At 46.3% G+C, this 20866-nt stretch overlaps 1 protein-coding gene across 2 annotated transcripts; it reads left to right on the top strand.

Annotated features, from left to right (window-relative positions):
* Window positions 1-1013: 1013 nt before the first annotated feature.
* LRIT3 (leucine rich repeat, Ig-like and transmembrane domains 3) lies at window positions 1014-18952 on the top strand. 2 transcript variants are annotated; one of them, XM_007670147.3, is made up of 4 exons: window positions 1014-1100; window positions 4614-5089; window positions 15221-15526; window positions 17377-18952. In XM_007670147.3, the coding sequence occupies exons 2-4, from the start codon at window positions 4639-4641 to the stop codon at window positions 18507-18509; spliced, it is 1890 nt and encodes a 629-aa protein (XP_007668337.2). In that variant the 5' UTR covers window positions 1014-1100; window positions 4614-4638; the 3' UTR covers window positions 18510-18952. The 2 variants fall into 2 exon arrangements, with proteins under 2 accessions (XP_007668337.2, XP_028932171.1); XM_029076338.2 differs by having other exon boundaries at window positions 1014-1454.
* Window positions 18953-20866: the final 1914 nt, after the last annotated feature.

Here is a 20866-nt window from a genome sequence, read left to right as displayed (position 1 = left end):
AGGATATGTACGTAAACGCTTTAGGGTGGAGGATGGGTTTGAGTGTTTCTGTCTTGGACATGTTAAGTTTGAAGTGTTGGGACATTCATGCCTTCGGTCGTATTTATTGAGCACCGACTGTGTGCAAAGCCCTGTACTAAGCTCTTGGGAGAGTACGGTATACCAGCAAACAGACACATTCCCTGCTCACAACGAGCTCACAGTCTAGACATCCCCGTAGAGACGTCCTGAAGGCAGGAGGAAATGTGAAGCTGCAAAGAAGTCAGGGCTGGAGAGGTAATAATAATAATGTTGGTATTGGTTAAGCGCTTACTATGTGCCGAGCACTGTTCCAAGCGCTGGGGTAGACACAGGGGAATCAGGTTGTCCCACGTGGGGCTCACAGTCTTAATCCCCATTTTACAGATGAGGTGACTGAGGCACCGAGAAATTAAGTGACTCGCCCAGAGTCACACGGCTCACAAGTGGCCGAGCCGGGATTCGAACCCGTGAACTCCGACTCCAAAGCCCGTGCTCTTTCCACTGAGCCACACTGCTTCTCTAAGCTCCCAGTCTCAATCCCCCTTTTCCAGGTGAGGTCACTGAGACCCAGAGAAGTGATTTCCCCAGGGTCACACAGCAGAAAAGCGGCCAATCCGGGATTAGAACCCAGGTCCTTCTGACTCCCAGGCCCGAGCGCTTACTGTGGTGTCGGAATCATCTGTGTAGAAACGGCCGTTGAAGCGGTACTGAAGTTGTCTGGGGAAACTGAAGAAGAATAGGATCGGGAATGGTTGCGACTGTTAACGGCCGGTGTATGTTGCCGTTATTTTGGAGATTATTTGTTTCATCTTTTAGTAACCAGTAGATGGCAACATTGGTAACTTTATTCCAATCTCTTTCTGTTACTAAGCATCAGATTTTTAAATTGGCTTTACTGTAAATTATTAAAATATTATGAGTGCAACAAGAATTCCAAAGTTTACTCTGCTTTGAATCTAAATTTTTTTTTTTTTTTTTACGTTACAGGTTTCTTTAAAACATAATAGTATCGGGAATGGCCTTGGAAAATGTCCTTTCCTTAGCGATCTCTGATAAAAGCAACTATTGGAAGTTTCCTGGTAGGGGCGTTGTCTTCTCCTCTCTCCCTACGTTGCATCTTGTATTTTATCGAAACTACATATACATAAAACAAGCCTGGTTCAATTGCTCCTTAGCAGGATTCGACTGAAGGTTAAGTAACTACGGCTCTTGGTTAATCCCGCGTAATCTGCTTTTACTAAATGGACGTTCACATTCGAAGCACATGGAGGATGCGTGCCGGGGATCTGAAGTTGTCGGTTTCATTTCCAGTGTCTTTTATAGGGGATCATGCTTTTATTTCCTTATCTGTGCATCGCACTTGGCTTTATCGATGAAGCGGACGGCTTTTGTCCTACAGAGTGCACCTGTATCGCCCATGGTACTGGGACAAGGTAGAGCGAAATCCACTTCTTATTATTGCGCTGTAGCCAAATAGACTGAGGATGTGACAGGAGCTATCATCAGAGTACAACGGGCCTAGTTTTAGTTTAAAAGCGGAATGTCACCTTGGTGCTTAGCAAAAATAAGGAAGTCTTTCTTTCATGAGCTTCGTTGAGTTCTGTGGAGATTATATGCTGACAGACCTGTCTTATACAATCACTCGGTTCCCTTCCTGTATCTCTTCTGAACAACCAAACCCTTTCCAAACATCTCAGTTTTATGATCCTCTTCTAAAACCTCCCGTTTTCCAAAGTCTCCGTGAAATTTGAAAGGATCGATCTTAAAATGTTTTTTATAGTTATCTTTGGGGAAGTCAAGCAGGTAAATTGCCGTATGTGGTTTTCCTTTTCACGTTGGGTGTAGGTGGATAGTTCTGGGAAGAAAGGAAAGTAGCTGTTGTATGTGTGTTGAAGTTACTAAACCTAGAAAAAGATATATTGTAAGAATTCCTCTTTTTACCCGTGTTGAATTTATAAGGTAGAAATTTTTAAAATAGAGACCCCAATTATCTTCTTGGCTACAGATTTGCTAAGGCCCCTGGGGAAAGTTACTTAACAGATAAAGCGGATTAAGCAACCCTGAGGTTGTATAGGTATAGTGCTTCTTTTCCCAATTCAATATTACCAGTGTTTCTAAATAAAGGAGTTTGAAGACACTTCTGACAGAATTGAATTCGCAGAGTCAGAGCATAAAAATAATTTACCTAGGGTGAGACATAGCGTGGCTTAGCGGAAAGAGCACGGGCCTGGGAGTCAGAGGATGTGGATTCTAATCCCGGCTCTGTCACTTGTCTGCTGTGTGACCTTGGGCAAGCCACTTAACTTCTCTGTGCCTCAGTTACCTCATCTGTAAAATGGGGATTAAGACTGTAAGCCCCACGTGGACAACCTGATTACCTTGTATCTACCTCAGAGCTTAGGATGGTGCTTGGCACATAATAAGCACTTAACAGATACCATAATTATTAGTATAATGAAGATTTCCTCTTCGAATAAGAAATACGGCTCAAATCTAAGCATAGTGGAGCATCGCTTCGTAAAAATTTCAATTTCAATTCACTTTTCTAATAGTTTGTATCAGTCATTGCATGAACTGTAATCATACAATAGCAATAATCAATTAATCCTGCAATAGCAATAATGAATCGCGAAATGCTAATTAGGTAGAGAGCGAATAGTGGAAAAACATATCTGAATGCATGAAAGTGAATCGTCTTATGCCGTTGAGTCGTTTCCGACCCATAGCGACTCCATGGACCCGTCTCTCTCAGAAAATCCCACTTCCATCTGCAGTCGTCCTGCTAGTGGATCCGTAGAGTTTTCTTGGTAAAAATCTGGAGGCGGTTTACCATTGCCTCCTTCCGCGCAGTAAACTTGAGTCTCCACCTTCAACTCTCTCCCGTGACGCTGCTGCCCAACACGGGAGTTTTGACTTGTAGCCTCTGGCCTTCCACCTGCTAGCCTCTGGCCAAGCTAGGGATGGAATGGGTAGGCCCCTGCTTGACTCTCCCTCCCTTAGCCGAAACTGGTAGAGGACTCGAGACCCTCCAGGTGTGATCCTGAGAGGGGATGAGAGTGATTAACAGGGTTCTTTTTGTTTTATATAAAATGAATCCCCTAACCACGTACTCTCCTCACCCCTATCCCAACAGCACTTAAGCTCATATCTAGCTTTCCAATCTGTAATTTATTTTAATGTCCGTCTCCCCTGCTAGATTGTAAGCTCCTCGAGAGCAGGGATGGTTCTACTTCAGCATAGTCTCCTAAATACTTTAATAATATAGTAATTATTGTGATAAGCGTCAACTCTATGTCAAGCACTGTACTAAACACTGGGGTAGATACAAGATAATTAGGTCGCTTATGGAGCTCGCAGTCTAACTAGGCTGGAGAACAAATAATGAATCCCCATTTTATAGATGGGGGAGCTGAGGCATAAAGAAGTTAAAATGACTTAGCCGTGGTCAAAAGCAGACAAGTGGTGGAGACAGGATTGGAACCCACGTCTTCTTGCTCCCAGGCCTGTAGGCTACGCTGCTTTTCACAGTAAGTGCTCAATAAATGCTACTGATAGTTTGACTCCTTAAGCATAGGTGGAGCCTAAATGAAACAGAAATCCCTCTAGCGTGAAGCTTCTCTGTAATTTTGTAGCCTGGAGAAGTTCATGAATGGGGTGAACTTCATGAATTGGCTTCTAAATCATTTATGGCATGGTCTTGCTTAGTGTACACACAGCTTGCGGGTCCACATGACAACAATAATAATGGTACTTGTTAAGCGCTTACTATATGCCAAGCACTGTTCTAAGCCCTGGGGTAGATGCAAGGTAATCAGGTTGGACACAGACGCTTTCCCACATAAGGCTCACAGTTTTAATCCCCGTTTTACAAGTGAGGTAACAAGCCAGGAGAAGTTAAGTCATCTCCCCAAGGTCACAGTAAACACGTGGCAGAGCCGGGATTGGAACCCAGGTCCTTCTGACTCCCAGGCCCGGACTCTATCCACTAAGCCACCTCTTCTCGCGGAAAGCAGCTCTTTAGGTTTGTTGTAGTGCAACACACCTTTAGCATTTAGGTAACACTGCAACATGTTCAAAATGGGCAACCTTTGGGGTTGCTCTCATGACGGCATTATTTGAGGGGGCATAGATTTTTTTTACAATACTTGTTAAGCGCTTACTATGCATCAGGCGCTGTATTAAGCGCTGGGGCAGATACAACCTAATCAGGGTAGACACAGTCCCTGTCCCTCATGGGGTTAGCCATCTCGATCTCCATTTTGCAAATGAGGTAACTGAGGGCCAGAGAAGTTAAGTGACTCACCTAAGGCCACGCAACAGACAAGTGACGGAAACGGGATCGGACCCCAGGTCCTTCGGACTCTTAATTTCACACTCCAATTTTAACACAGTGTAACTTAAAAATGGGGCCCATTTTTAAGCTGTTTGCTCTGTTTACCGCATAGGCAGGACTGCAAAAGGTGGAAGTGACTCGTGGTTCTTCTGGGCGAACGGGAGACTGCAGATAGGTAGCTGGAGGGGACGATTTAGAATTGAAGAGTAGACTTCAAGCTGCAAATCTCTTTCTGTCTGTTGCTTTCTTGGCTGCTTAGATCAGTGTTGTGTAATGACCCAGATATGTATGAGATTCCCACGAACGTTCCTGTGGATACCGTGAAGCTCCGGATAGAAAAGACCGCCATACGCAGGTTACCCACCGAAGCCTTCTATTACCTCGTTGACCTCAAGTACCTCTGGATAGCCTACAGTTCCGTGACCGGCGTCGACACCGGCAGCTTTTATAACCTCGGGCGGCTCCGCGAGTTGCGTCTGGATGGGAATCTGTTGGCCACTTTCCCTTGGGAATCTCTGCTGGAGATGCCCAATCTAAGGACCTTGGATTTGCACAACAACAAACTGGTCAGCCTGCCGCCCCAAGCCTCCAGGTTCCTGAAGAACCTCACCTACCTGGACGTCTCGAGCAACAGGCTGACCACTCTCCCGCCTGACCTCCTGGATGTCTGGCCTCCTTTCTCCGAGTCGGCCTCAGGTGGAGTCCAAGCCCTCCCGCCGCCAAGAATCGTTCTCGGTAAGCTCGGCCGATCCTTGGCTTTCTCGTCCGCGGAGCGAAATACTGGGCCCAAGGAGGCTCATCTTTCAGAGGGGTGGACAGGAAGTCCTCGACGTAAGATGATTCGAGTTAAGACACACGACACGTGGGATATTTCAAATGCTTCGGCTTTACCTCACGGTGGTGGTTTCAACTTTAACGATTCTAGCCCCGGCGACTTTGGGGGCGTTCCAGGACGCACGGCAGCCACGGGGAAATGAAACCATTTTTAAAGTCTAGATTGAGGGATAATCCACGGGAAAGTATACAGAAGGCAGAGGGTTGCAGCCAGAGAGGAGGGAAGGGGGTTCCGGGGGGTCGGGGTGTTTGAGAGCGAGGATGAGTCAACAGGTGGATTGAGATGTTGATTTTACTTCTGATGAATTAAAAATCTGGCTACCCTTTTGTGGAACCTCTTTGACAACGTAAAGAGGTGAGTGAGCTATATTATTCATCTTCAGTCGAATGAGTGCCCAGTTCTGGATAATTTTGGTAAAAACAGGGTATCCGATCTTGGTTCGGGAACCAATCCTCCATTATTCCTATGAGAAAACTGGTTCTGGTTCATGTTTCTGCGTAAGGCACCAAATCCAGAACAACTGCAAGGACTGACTGTAGTTTTAAATCTATTTTCTATGTGCACAAATGCATACACACACACTTGTCCTTCATCCTCGAAGAAAATCCCACTGGCCAGTACACCACCCACAGTCCAGACCTCACTGTGTTCACCCAGAGACTGTCTGTTATTTCAGTCCATCTGTGGAATTGAGCCCTTATTGTGTACAGAGCACTGTAGTAAGCACTTTTGAGGGTACAATCCGACAGAGTTGGAAGACACATTCCCTTCCCGCAAGGAGCTTACGGTCTAGAGGGAGTGTTGTGCTGTGACGTTTGTGACCATATGCCTTCCCAAGCTGGACCTTCCCACCTGTATTTGAGAAAACCGGTTATTTTATGACCTCACTTTATCTCCTGAGTTGCGTCCTGGAACAACTCATGTGGGTTAAGAGCTTGGCAAAATGTCTCCCCCCTTCAGAATAAATGAGCAGTGAACTGACTGAGGTCATAACTCAGTGCCCTGCTCATTTGCGATACGGATGCCATACAGTCACCTCATGCTGTTCTCATGGATTCCAGCACTTAATCTGGACACCAGATAAACAAACTGACAAGCGATTTTGGGGGGTAACTCCTGCCGAACTTTACAGGAACCGTGCCAGCTTAGCGTACTGGTGTTTGTGAAAACATTTCGGTGTTCGGAGCTGAATCCTAAATTTGCTGAAATGTCACTTAAATTGTACATCAGAAAGAGAGCTCTCAAGGAATTTCTAATTTTTTTAGAGCTAGAAAACACACAATCTTTCACATTTACTCCAAAATGTTTCCTGCCGCGATGCTCAGCTCCATCTCTCCCCTCCTCAAAAACCTCCCGTCGTCATTCACCTCCCACTGCGTCAAGCAGAAGCTCCTTAACTCTGGCTTCGAGGCTCTTCCCTGCCTTTCTCAATCAACCAATTGTATTTAGAAGAAGCAGCCTGGCCTAATGGATAGAGTACAGGGCTGGGAGTAAGAAGGACTTCTAATCCCCGCTCCGCCACTTGTCTGCTGTGTGATTTGGGCAAGTCATCTAACTTCTCTGTGCCTCAGTTACCTCCTCCGTAAAATGGGGATTAAGACTGTGAACATGTGGGACAGGGACTGTGCCCAACCTGATGAGCTTGTATCTCCCCCAGAGCTTAGAACAGTGCTTGACACATACTTAGCACTCAACGGATATTATTATCGTCATTTATTGAGCACTGACTGAAAAGTACGACATAATATAACAGAGTTGGTAGGTATGTTCCTTGCCCAAAGCAGGTTACGGTCCAAAGCGGGAGACAGCCATTAATATAAACGAATTGTAAGTCCAGTGGGGCTGAGGAAGGGGTGAATAAAGGGAGCAAATTCAAATGCAAGGGTGGTGCATTTGAGTGGGGGAAGAAGAAATGAGGGTTCAATCAGGGAATGCCTCTTGGAGGAGACGCACCATCAATAAGGCTTTGAAGGTGGGGAGGGCTCTCGTCCGTCGGCTATGAAGAGGAAAGGCGTTCCAGGGCAGAGGCCGACTGACAGATTGGTTTTCTTCACCTGCTACTCATCAGCAACCATACTTCTGTCTTCTAAAACTCTTCTGTTTCTGACCTTAAGCACAAGTTCTTCCGCCAACTTATCTGTACTTTCCATTCTTTTCTCAGCTGTTTCACCCTGACATTTCTCTACTGTTTTTGGGCTCTCTCTTTGTTCGGTAAATCATTTTCGTCCCTCTCCCTCATTAGATTGCACGCTTGAGGGTAGATGACATGTGCCTTGCCAGTGTTTTGTTGTCTTATTGTATTGCCTAGCTCTCAGCCACTCAGTCTATCAATCAGTGGTATTTACTGAGCGTTTACTGTGTGCAGAGTCTGGTGCTAAGTAACTGGGAGCGTGTAATACAACAGAGTCGGTAGTCATGTTCCCTGCCCACAATGAGTAATGCTGTTAATTTACTGATTATTGAAGTGAATAGAATCTTTCACCTGAATAAGAGTTCAAGAGGGTAAACTGACAATGCTTGGTACGGTGCTTTGCACCCAGTAAGTGCTCAATAAATACGATTGAATGACTGGTCACACAAAATGGATTTTCTGCCCATTATCAGATTGCAGCAAATGTCTTTCAGAGGAAATTTGCAGGGGTTGCAACACAAACACATAAAATAATGTGAACTCTTTGTAAAAATGTTAAAAATGGTAAAGCAAATTTTCCTAGGTGGAAACTTTATTTGCTACATATCAGATGAAAAGAAACAATCATACTTATTGAGTATTTACTGTATGCAGAGCACTGTACTAAACAGTTTGGAAAGTACTAAGCAATAGAATTAGTAGACATAGCCCTGTACACAGGAAGCCTACAGTCTAGAAAAATCCCATGAATTTGAAAGAAAAGTCTCAGAACTTTTCTTATTTCCTCTCTTGCCTGCATCAGGTAAACCTCTCTGCGCCATGCTGCCTGTCTCACTAACTGTTTTAAGAACAAAAGACCACCATCTGTTCTATTCTGCTCTCCCCAGTGCTTAGTGCAATGCTCTGCACAGAGAACGCACTCACTAAATACCACTGATTGACTGTTGGATTGCCAATTCAGAGCAGTGGTCTTTCCGGCCCAAGATTTCATCTGTCGGAATCCACAGAATGCTTGGCAGAACTATGTGATGGTTGTCCTTCTTGACCATTTATATCTAATCTATTTGTTTATCTCTATGTCTTTAGCTTTAGCACCATTACCATATGGTCTTTCCAGACCGAAGAACCCAAAGGATATGCGTTAAGCACTTGCTGTGTGCCAGGCACCGTACTAAGCTCTGGGGTGGATACAAACAAATCAGATTGGTCACAGGCCACTTCCCGCACGGGGCTCACAGTCTTAATCCTCATTTTTACCGAGGCCCAGAGCAGTGAAGTGATTTGGCCTAGATCACACAGCAGACAAGTGGCGGAGCTGGGATTAGAACCCAGGTCCTCCTGACTTCCGAGACCATGTTCTATCCACTAGACCAGGCTGCTTCTCAACCACAGAGGACTCCACTTGCCAATCCCATGGCAGAGACTCGATTAGCTGACTCCTGGTCTGTCCCCTCTGCTAGTTCTATCCACCAGGACACGTTGCTTCTCTGAGTTACACAAATCATTTCTGTATATCCTCATAAGGAAGCTATACCATCCTCCTAATAATTAAGCCTTCTTTCTCTGCACTCTTCCCCTGACGCGAGGTGGAAAAAGTTACGGAGGCATTCTGGAAGCTTTTTTTTTTTTTCCCGAGAGAGAAACCACCGAACCCTTGTATAGCCCGAAAGAATGACAAAGATAATCCTTCTACTATATTGCACATTGTCAGGTCTTCTTTAGAGCACTGTCATTTTGGGGGGCCCTGCTACTTAAGATGTGGAGAACTTGGAAAGGGTCCAAAAGGCACTAGTGATTGATTAAAGGGTTAGGATACAGGCTGTATGAGGAAAGGTTAAAAGAATTAGCGCTATTTGCCCTGGAGTAGAAAAAGCACAGGTAGGATTTAAAGAGAGTCTCTGAATATGCTAAATGAGAATGTTGTAGAGCTGGTGTTCATCAGCTGTTTTTATTATTATTATTATGAATAGGATAAGAGGAAATGGACTTAAATAGGCCGGGAAGAACTCAGCTGGGAAAGGCTTTTCGGATGTTAAGGTCACTGAATCTTCTCGCAGTGGAAACTTTTAGTCTGCCGTGCAGGAGTCAGATACAAAAAAGTGGAACGGTTTAGGTCCAAACCATTGTCTCATTGAAAGCCAAAGGTCCAAAGGGATGTCTTCTGATGATTTCCTGAAGTCCTCTCGGGCTACATGCTTCAATAATTCATTGATTTTTATCCATTGAAAAGCTCCATTTTTGTGTGTTTTGAGAGTTACTGTCTCTTTAAAGAGAGAGAAAAGAGTACTTTGACTTTGGATAGCAAATTATGTAAACTGTGTTTGGAAACAAGAGGGATCAGATCTTTTTTTTTTGCAAACCTATGAGGGTTTCTTCCCCTCTCAGGGTCACACCTGGAGAGTTGCCAGTACTCTCGACTATGGGAGGGAGAGTCTAGCAGAGGCCTACCCATTCCATTCCTAGCTTGGCCAGTGGCTGGCAAGTGGAAGGCCATCTGCCAAAAGTCAAAACTCCCCTCGCTGGGCAGCAGTGGCACAGGAGACAGTCGTGGGTGGAGACTCAAGTTTCCTGCATGGAAGAAGGCAGTGGTAAACCACTTCTGGATTTTTACCAAGAAAACTCTGTAGCTACAGTACCGCCAGAACAATTGCAGATGGAGGTGGGGCGTTCTGGGAGAGATGCATCCATGACGTCTCTACGGGTCGGAGACGACTCGACAGCATAAGACAAAGACAGAATGAGGGTTTCTGTCAAAGAAGGGTGTGGGATGATTCGGCTGCTGTGGAGGCAGCTCCTTCTCCATCTCTTTCTCTAGCTCTTCTGTCGCCTCTCTCTCCTCTTAACTGTGGGGATCGTTTCAGGTTCCGTTGTAGATATCGTGTTATTCTCACATCTTGCTCACAGAGAACATCCACTCTCATAGCGATAGCTGCCACCTCCGTGCTAGCACCAAACTCTCACTTGTTCTGCCCTCTAACATTTCATCTTCGCTCTCCACGGATGTCCGGCTGACACCTCAGGCTCAGTATGTTTCAAACTGAATTCTCCATCTTCCCTCTCAGACTCACTCCCCCACTTAACTTTCCTAATAGTTGACAGTTCCTCCATGTACCATGACCTTCGTATTATTCTCGACTCCTTGTTGAATTTCAAAACTCAAAGTTGTCCCTTTTACTAAATCCTGACCATTTTTTCTCCACACTTCCTGGATCCGTCTCTTCCTCTCCAACCAATTGGCCGTGTCCCCGGTCCAGGCTCTTGTCAAATTCGGACCAGCTTACAAACTGGTGTCTCCAACTGCGGACTCTGCCGTTTCCAGTCCGTACATCACTTTGCTGCCTATTTTTCTCAAATATTATTCATTGTCCCACTCCTCAAACACCTTCATTGGTTACCTAATCCTCTCCGCATCTGAAAGAAACCCCTGACCGTTTGTCTTTGGGCCAGTAAATCAGCTTCCTCCCTCCAAGCATGACTGGATGAAACTGCGAGGTAAATAATTGGATACACAAATAAATGATGATGATGGTATTTGTTAAGTTCTTACTATGTGCCAAGCACCGTTCTGAGTGCTGGGGGAGATACAAGGTAATCAGGTTGTCTCACGAGGGGCTCACGGTCTTAATCCCCATTTTACAAATGAGGTAACGGAGGTACAGAGAAGTTAAGTGACACGGCCAAGTGGCGGAGCTGGGATAAATGTACTATGTACACAAATGCTGATGATAGGATTAACGATAATGAGATTTTAAACTTGTTTTCTAAACGTTAAACACGGTATGAAGTGCTGGGGTAGATACGAGACGATTAGATTGGAAAAAGTCCCCGCCCCACACAGGGCTTATAACCTAAGAGATAGGGAGAGCAGGTATGCTACCCATTACTTTACAGATGAGAAAACGGAGGCACAGTTGAAATTAAGTGATTTTTCCAAGGTCACAAAGCAGACCAGTGGCAGATCTGGGAGTAGAACTTAGGTTTCCTGACTCCCATCCCCATGCTTTTTCCACCTGTGGATGTTGGTTGGTTTGACATTACTAAGATGTGGGGAATTATTTGGGGAAGGCTTCCTGGAGGATTTCAGGAGGGTTCTGAAGCTAGGGAAAACCGAGGTCTAATGATTGGAACGGGGGGAAGAGTTCCAGGCTAGGGGAAAAATATCAACGAGGCGGCGGAGGCGGGAGGGTTGAGCCAGGAACAGTTAGAAGGTGAGCATGCCATCAGTAAAGGATGCAGACTGGGAAGTAATAGGTCACGAGAGTCGATGTGAAGAGAGTAAGATGGGTAGAGCCTTGAAGCCAACTATACGATGGTTTTGGTTCATACAGGGGGAGCTAGGTAATTATGAAAGCTTTGTGAGGAAAGGAGAGATTGTGCCAGGAGAAGCAGCGTGGCTCAGTGGAAAGAGCAGGGGCTTTGGAGTCAGAGGTCATGGGTTCGAATCCAGCCTCTGAGCCACTAAACTTCTCGGTGCCTCAGTTACCTCATCTGTAAAATGGGGATGAAGACTGTGAGCCCCACGTGGGACAACCTGATTCCCCTGTGTCTACCCCAGCGCTTAGAACAGTGCTCTGCACATAGTAAGCGCTAAACAAATACCGATATTATTATGTTTCAAGAAGCTACTGGTTCCTTTCGAAGTTGGATGTAAGTCTCGCCAAGTTAGGGTGGCCTTCCCAAGGTGCCAGAGACTTATATCCAACTTTGAAAGGAAGCAGTGGCTTCTTGAAACACCACCTGGCACACATCTCTCCATTCCTCACAAAGCTTTAGGGACTGTCTTGCCGGGGACGAGACCCAAGAACCACCCATTGATGAGGAAAGGGCAGCGTGGCCTCAGAGAGAGGACTCCGAAGTCTGTCGGCCGGGAGATCTGGCGTCTCATTTTAGCTCTGCCCCATCTGCTGTGTGACCCGCTCCGTTTCCTCAGAGGGGATAGAGTGAAGTCATTCGTTTGAAAGCACTTTGAAATAATAAAGCTCTAAACAACTATAAGGTCGAGTCCAGGTCCTGCCTTCTTTCTCTCCCCGATTTCACCGGGCCTCCCTCGTAAGCTCGCTCTCCAAATTGTCTTTGCGAATTCTCTCAGAATGTACCCCAACCTGAGGAGAAGCAGCGTGGCCTAATGGAGAGAGCAGGAGCCTGGGAATCAGGGGACCTGGCTTCTAATCCCAGCTCTGCCAAGTGCTCGCTGTGTGATCTTGTGCAAGTCACTTGACTTCTCTGGGCCTCAGCTCTCCCATTCTCCCTCCTGTTGAGACTGCGAGCACCATGCGAGTCGGGGACCGCAGCCAACCTACTTCACTTGCATCCGCCTCAGTGCTTAGAATAGTGTCTGACACATAGTAAGCGCTTCACAAATACCATTATGAAGCCCTCCGCAAAAAGCGTGAAGATACTCCTTCGGTCCAGGACAGGGTGGGCACGTAATCAATTCCTCCCCTGTTTCTGCCTAGGAATGCCCCCTCCTCTAGTTTCTGAGGTCTTATCTGCCGGGGCCCCAGGCTAGTTTGGACCCCCCAGTCAGCCGAGAGCCTGGAAGTGGGGAAGAAAGAGCCCCTCACAGGGATTAGTCCTTTTTCTCCTTCCTGGGGAAATACAGGCTGCATCGGGGAAGCTCAAGCCCTGTCCCACCATAACCCCCATCTGCTTCCTACCCTTGCAAATGTAAACGGATTATCCACCCCGTCCCCGGACACCCTTCCGGGATTGGGTCCAGGTGCAGCTTTCCCTTTGACTTGAAAAATACCTCCGAGTGGAAGAGATTATCGCTTCACGTTTATGCAGTGTGTTGACGTGCAGATCAGAACGTAGAAACCCATTGAAGGATTTGCTCTATTGTCTCCGCTAAGCCGACAGATAGGAACCTGCCATTCAAAGAGTCAAAGATTCAAAGATTCAAAGGGAGCTACGTTCTGGTGCATAGCTCTGACAGGCAGAATTCTGGGCCTGAAAGAGATTTCTGCTGAAATCGGGATTGTCACATGGACAATTTTTTTTTTAATGGTATTGGTTAAGTGCTTACTATATTCCAGGCCCTGTACTAGGCACTGGGGTAGGTACAAGGTAATCGGGTTGGGCACAGTCCACGTTCCACATGGGGTTCACAGTCTCTATCTCCATCTTACAGATGAGGTAAGTGAAGCACAGAGAAGTGAAGTGACTCGTCCAAGGTCACCCAGTAGAAGAGTGGTGGAGCCGAGAATAGAACCCACATCCCTCTGCCTCCCGGGCCTGTGCTCTATCCACTAGGCCACGCCGCTTCTCAACAGAAGAGAAAGACTCCCTTTGCCAATCCAGTGGCAGAGAACCGATTATTTAAACTGACCGACTGACTTATTCCTAGTCTTGTCCCTCTGCTGGGTCCAGAGGAGAAAAGGTGGAGACGGTGGAGACCGTCCGGATGTTGGTCAGTGAGACCAGGTGGATGAATACGGTTGTAGTTTCTCACTATCACAGAGGTCCTTCTTGCCTGAACTTGCTCTCTCTGCTCTTCAGTGAGTACTCAAACAGACCTTTTTCTGGGGAAACGTAGCCTGCATTGAAATTGGCCTGATTTCCTTTCGTTTCCTCCTACTTGTAATTTCTTTCACCTTCTGCCTCCCATCTGGACTGTGAGTTTCTTGAGGGCAGACACCTTACTGCTCATTCTATAATACTCTCCCAAGTGCCAAGTACAGTGCTCTGCACATAGTAAGTGCTTCGTAAAAACTTATCGAGTGATTGACTCATGAACGCAATAGAGGTTGTCTATCAGTTTCGAAGTAGAAAACCTGGAGTGGCTTAAAGTACAAACATTAGCAGTTCCCACGGTAAAATAAGCAGGTTTGGGGGGGACGATTTTATAGTTTTTATAAATAAAAATGAAGAGGATGGGCAAAGGGTTGTCTGGAATCGTTTTAGTGCCATCAGGGAAGCAGTTGGTGTAATGGATAGAGCATGGGCCTGGGAGCCAGAAGGACCTGGGTTCTAATCCCGGCTCCACCACTCATCTGCTCTGTGACCGTGGGCAAGTCATTACGCTTTTCTGTGCCTCGGTTACCTCATCTGTAAAATGAGGATTAAGACTGTGAGCCCCGGGTGGGACAGGGACTGCATCCAAGCTGATAACCTTGTAACTACCCCAGCGCTTAGAACAGTGCTTGGTACACAGTCAGCGCTTAACAAATACCATCATCGTTATTGGTGCCCTAGTTGGGCATTTGTGCGATCTCCAGTGCCTGGCAAATGGTAAGTGCTTAATAAAGACCATAATTACAATTCTCTGATCCTTCCCCGGCCCGGCTCCGAGGAAGAAACTTTAAACTCATGGAGGGCAGCCTCGGGTGGGTTTAAGTCGTTTTACGCAGCCCTGTTTTCTTTTGAAGTAATAGGGCTCATAGCGTTGAATGGCTAAAATAAAGCCTCTGTGTGGATTTCGTCATCAGCGTGAACTTTCAGGAGAGGACTTTAGACTTTAATGTCTAGGTCACATTCTAAATTAAGACTACGCATACAGAGGCCTAGGATCAATAGTAATTGCTATTTGTAATTACTAATAGTAATTACTATTACTACTAGAGAAGCAGAGCGGCTCAGTGGAAAGAGGCTGGGCTTCGGAGTCAAAGTTCATGAGTGCGACTCCCGGCTCTGCCACTTGTCAGCTGTGTGACTGTGGGCAAGTCACTTCACTTCTCTGGGCCTCAGTTACCTCATCTGTAAAATGGGGATTAACTGTGAGCCTCACGTGGGACGACCTGATTATCCTGTATCTACCCCAGCGCTTAGAAGAGTGCTCTGCACATAGTAAGCCCTTAACAAATACCACTATTATTATTATTATTATTATCCTGACATCCGGAATCACGACATCAATAAGGCTAAAGCGCTCTCACCCCCTTTTTTCCCTTCTCTGTGTAAGGTTTGCAGGATAATCCGTGGTTCTGCGATTGTCGACTTTCCAAAGTGATCGAACTGTCGAAAACCATCGACTCTACAATAGTGCTTCTTGATCCCCTCCTGATTTGCGGTGGACCTGAGAGTTTAGCAGGAATCTCCTTCCAAAAGGCAGAGTTGGAGCAGTGTCTGAGGCCGTCGGTGATGACCTCGGCCACTAAAATCACCTCTCCGCTGGGAAGTAACGTTCTACTGCGCTGCGATGCCACAGGGTATCCCACCCCGCAGCTCATCTGGATCCGCTCGGACAATTTGCCGGTGAACTACCCAGGTATTTCTTTTTTCGTTCGAGAAAAGAAGGATACGGCGTTTCGGATTTTGAGATAATAAACGACAATCCATTAGATAGAGAAAGTTATATGTAAGAACATTTTATTTGTTCTCTTTCTGGGTGTGGAGGAGAGAAAATTTGGGGAATTAAAAAAAAATTAGATAAATGTGATCAAGGGAATGAAGTATGAGAGTCAAGTCAAGAAGCAGTGTGGCCAAGGGGAAAGAGTCCGGCCCGGAAGTCAGAGGGCTGGATTCTAATTCCAGGTCAGCTGGATTCTGATTCCAGGTCTGCCACTTAGTTTCTGTGTGACTTTAGGTAAGTCACTCAACTTTTCTGTGCCTCAGTTCTCTCATCTACAAAATGGAGATTCAATACCTGATCTCCCTCCTGCTTAGACTCTGAGCCTCAATGTGGGACCTGGTTATCTTGTATCTACCCCAGTGCTTGGTACAGTGTTCAGCACATAACAGATCACACACTTAAGTCCTTGAGACTGCTACTGGCACAGGCTAGCTACTGTGCCTTAGTTTCTCCACGGAAACTATGAAGCAATTGACAGCCTAATAAATCAATGGATAAGAAAAATATGTTATTTTAGATAAAAGATTTTGTAGACTTAAGGGTCGCTGTTTTGGGATCTTATGGGCATGACAATTCTTAGGCTTAAGTTTTCCGCTGGGAGTAAACTTAAGTGCTTTGGGAAAATAAGTAGAACGATGCTTGAGAAAGCTTATTAAACCCTGGAAATTGGAACCGTAATTCCGATACGAAGAAAGTTAACATTGGGCCAGAGTGATTTGTTCTGAATCAGAACTGAGAGTATAAAGTACTTTTTTGTGAATAGTCATTCTTCCAACAATCTTCATAGTAGAGGTGATGGCATTTATTGGGCGCTTAGTGAAAGCAGCATGGCCTAGTGGAAAGAGCATGGGCTTGGGATTCAGAGAACCTGGACTCTAACCTGGTTTCACCATATACCTCTTCTCCCTCCCACTTCTACTGAGAACCCCATGCGGGACAGGGCCTGTGTCCGACCTAATTAACCTATACCTGCTCACTGCTTAGAACAATGTTGGATACATAGTAAGTGCTTAACAAATACCATTAAAAAAAAAAAGAAAGGTGGAGCAAGCTGGTAAAAAAAAAAAAAAAGTCTTGAAGCCTGTGATAATGGAAGGATTTGGGGGAAGGCTTGTGCTGAGCCCAGTGTTTAGTAGTGTTTGGTACATAGCAAGTGCTTAACAAATGCCATTATTATTATTATCATGCTTCAGGAAGATAATTCAAGCAGCAGTGTGGAGAATGCCTTGGAGAGGGAGAGGCTGGAGACAGGGAGAACTGCGAATCAATCCATCAGCGGTATTTATTGAGCACTTACTAGGTGCACGGCAGTGCACTGTGCGCTTAGCACTGCGAAGAGACTGATGCAATAGTCCAAATGTCATATAACAAGCACTTGAGCCAGGGTGGTGGCCGTGTGGGTTCTATGAGAATGTATAATTTAATATTCGGAAAGACTTTTCAGATTTATTTTTTTACAGCTGAGGAGGTGATAGTCCTGCTTTAGTGTAAGACTCTGAGGGTGAACCGCGTGCTATACGGATCCTCCCAAAATCTAGATCCAGTCAGGAGGGAAGACAGTAAACGTAAATTAAGAGTTTGGAATGGCAAGGATGACGCTGCTCCAGAAACGAACTAGTCTCCGCTTCCTCACTTAAAAATCTTTATATTTACAAACATTTTTAGGAGGGACTGCTTCTGCCCCTATTAAAATTAGTCACTCTTTCTTTGTTTGCGGAATTTTTTTTTTTCCTCTCCCACAATGAGCACTTTTTTTTTCCTTTCAGTAATTCAGGAAACCCCCGAAGAGGGAGTCAGATGGTCCATAATAAGCCTGACTGGAATTTCTTACAAGGACGCAGGGGAATATCGATGCAAAGCCGAGAACCTGGCCGGGATGTCAGAGGCTGCCGTCACCGTCACCGTGGTAGGGGTGATCACCACAACCCCATCGCCCCGGAGGTACGGGAGGAGATTCGGAGCCGACGGGCGGAGCCCCCCGAGAGAGGAGGCCAAGCAAGAAGCAGAGAAAACTTCATCCGTCCCTAAGTCTCTGTCACCTCCGGCCTCTTCCTTTTCCTCTTCTTCTTTACCCATTTCCTCCTCCTCCTCCACCAGTGCCACGCCAACACCTGTCACCGCCGAAACACCGTCGAGCACCGAGACGGCTAGCCGAAGGCCACCCAAGACGAGCCCGAGGGGAGAAGAGCAACTGGAGTCGATCCCCAGTGGCAACCAGCTGGCTCCGGGCAGCGCAAGCGAGGAAGAGGAAGAGAGAGAGCTGCCGAATTCAGCGGCAGCATCAAGCGACGGGCCGAACGTCGCCGTCAAAAACCTCAAGGTGGTGAGCGAGACGGACGAAAGGGTAACCTTGACTTGGAGGGCTAGCGGCACCACAGATAGCCCCGCCGTGACCGTGTTCTATTCCAGATACGGGGAAGGAGACATGTTACCTCTGAGCACAGACCCCAGCAAGAGCAAAATTACCATCGACGGCTTGAAGCCCGGGATCCGGTACGTGGCCTGCGTCTGTCCCAGAGGAGCCGCGCCCCGAAAAGACCAGTGTGTCATTTTTTCTACCGACCAGATGAACGAAGAGAGCGGTGGTCCGGTTTCTTTGCTCGCCGTGGCAAGCGGTATCGCCTGCGTCCTTGTCTTGCCACTGATCTTTGTCCTGCTCTACAAAGTTTTTCAACTGCAGCGCAAGCCCAAGTCCGGGAGGGAGGAGGACCTGGAAAGGGAGAGCTACATCCAGTTTGAGACCCTGTCCGTCAAACCCCGACCCTTCGGGGAGGGAGGAGAGCTCTGGACTCGAAGGGAGCCGGACGAATCCCAAAGACTCCTGCTCTGTTCTAGGTTAAGTGTGGATTCGCAGATGACCTGCAAAAGCGAAACTGCCAGATCTCACTACTACTGCTGATTTTTCTTATCTGCCTCCGACACTGGGGTCGCAAGCGGGAGCGTACACCTGTTTCGAATGGAGGGGAGGATTAGCTATTAGGTCGTAGCGTTGTTCCCAGAGACCGAGAGATGAAACCGGACAGTCGTAGGAAAACGTAATGGCGGTTCTACCATTTTAATGTTTTATCTTGAGACTTCCGAATTGAAGGAAACTGTTATTTCTCGGCCGGGTCTGCTGCGGTTTTGCGGGATGAAGAGGCTGTGCGAATGTTTTGCGTGGTGTTGGGTGATGCTTTAATATACTATTTTGGTGTTTTCTTGGCAGAAGTAAAATGAATTCAGGTCACTTCAGCCCGTGGCATAGCTCTGAAAGTGAAATTTCATCGAAAAAGTATTTTTCAGGCCCTTGGGAAAACACTGTGATAGCTATTTTAAATCGATTAAAACACTATTCCAAGTGAATCTAACTCCAAACGAACATTTGGTGGGGACAGTCTAGGCTCAGTAACGTAATGAGAAGCAGTGCGGCCTAGTGGAGAGAGAGCAGACCTGGGAGTCAGAGGATCTGGGTTCTAATCCTTCCTCCACGATTTGCCTGCTGTGTGGCGATGGGCAAGTCACTTCTCTGCTTCCGTCTCCTCATCTGTAAATTGGGGATTAAAGACCTGTCCTTCCTCCCCATTACACTGTGGGCCCCATGTGGGACCGAGGCTGTGTCCAACCTGATCATCTTAAATCTACCTCAGTTTTTAGTACAGTGATTGGCACATAATACATGTGTAACAACTATCACGATTGTCGTTATTGTTAATGAATGATATTGGAATAATGTTATCGTAATTAAGCCGAAATCCACCCTTTGTGTAGTCTCATCAGGCTAGTGTTGTTTTTGAATGACTCACCCTCTGAGGAGTATTATGCTGTTAGTACACTTATGCTGTCGTGTAAAGGAAGAGTGTGATATTTCACCGGGACACTTCCTTCTATGCTGTTCTAGCCTGCAGCTGAAAGGAATCGGTGTGTGTTGGATGCGTAGAGCCTATCTTCTTCTTCTCCTTTTCTCTCTCTCTCCCTCTCTCTCCACAAACTATCACATCATCTGGAGACTGGCTGACACTTTGCATGCCTTTGCCTTTTCCTGCTCCATATTTGACATCCCGGCTGAGGAGGAAAGGAGGTCACAGACTTCGTCACTGGTAACGGGATCTCTTTATTACGGACCAAACATGTAGGGGAACATCTAGAACTTGTGAGAAGCAGTGTGGCCTCGTGGAAGGATCTCAGGCCCGGGAGTCAGAAGACCTGGATCCTAATCCCAGCTCCTCCACTTACCTGCTCTTTGTCCTTGGGCAAGTCACTTAACTAAATCTCTGAGCCTCGGTTTCCCTCATTTGCAAAATGGGGATTTAGTACCTGTTCTCCCTTCGACTTAGACCGTGAGCCCATGTGGGACCTGGTTATCTTATATCTATCCCAGCACCTAATAAAGAGCTTGGCATATAGCAAGCTCTTAAGAAATACCCATATTATTATCATTATTATTATTAATACGGCTATCATTATTCTTTCTTTGGGCAAGTCACTTCTTTGTGCCTCAATTATGCATCTGTAAAATGGGGATTAAAGCTGTGAGCCCCATGTGGGACATAGACAGTGTCCAGTCTAATTATCTAGTATCTACACTAGCGCTTAGTGCGGTCCCTAGCGAATAATAATAATAATAATAATAATGTTGGTATTTGTTAAGCGCTTACTATGTGCAGACCACTGTTCTAAGTGCTGGGATAGATACAGGGGAATCAGGTTGTCCCACGTGAGGCTCACAGTCTTAATCCCCATTTTACAGATGAGGTCACTGAGGCACCGAGAAGTGAAGTGACTTGCCCAAAGTCACACAGCTGGCAGGGGGCGGAGCTGGGATTAGAACCCATGACCTCTGACTCCTAAACCCGGGCTCTTCCCCCTGAGCCACGCTGCTTCTCAAATAGTCAGCACTTAACCAATACCCTAAAAAATTATTGGGAGTAATTATATCTTCTCTCCACATTCTGATTCTGAAACTGACTTAGCCAGAAATTCTTTTAAGATGAGCTCAGGTTTATTCTGAACGGGATAGGCCAAGGGTCCCAGGAAGCTAAGGAATGTCATTCAGCCCTGTGATTTCCATGTGCTACTCTGGGTGTCTCCCTAACCTTCACTATTTGCTTCTAGTTTGAGTCCCCTTTCACACAGTGGTCCTTTCTTGGCTTGGTACCTCTGAGGGGATCAGATGTCAGCTTAAAATCAAAGACAAAACCAGAAGAGCTAATATCGATTCCCTGAACTGCCTCACCCACTGTGAAACCTTTGATGCACCATAAAACCGGAGCACGGGAC

The sequence above is a fragment of the Ornithorhynchus anatinus genome, chromosome 12 (assembly GCF_004115215.2).
Source record: "Ornithorhynchus anatinus isolate Pmale09 chromosome 12, mOrnAna1.pri.v4, whole genome shotgun sequence".
NCBI lineage: Eukaryota > Metazoa > Chordata > Mammalia > Monotremata > Ornithorhynchidae > Ornithorhynchus > Ornithorhynchus anatinus.
The sequence above is the reverse complement of the archived record's forward strand: the minus strand, read 5'-3'. Positions and strand labels throughout refer to the sequence as shown.

What these genes read in the sequence shown, in the direction of transcription:
- LRIT3 (XM_029076338.2), top strand. Translation starts at nt 1,351, where the DNA reads ATGCTTTTATTTCCTTATCTGTGCATCGCACTTGGCTTTATCGATGAA. An exon ending in GCCCATGGTACTGGGACAAG is followed by an intron (nt 1,455 to 4,613) that starts GTAGAGCGAAAT and finishes TTGGCTGCTTAG; the next exon opens with ATCAGTGTTGTGTAATGACC. An exon ending in GCCGCCAAGAATCGTTCTCG is followed by an intron (nt 5,090 to 15,220) that starts GTAAGCTCGGCC and finishes TCTCTGTGTAAG; the next exon opens with GTTTGCAGGATAATCCGTGG.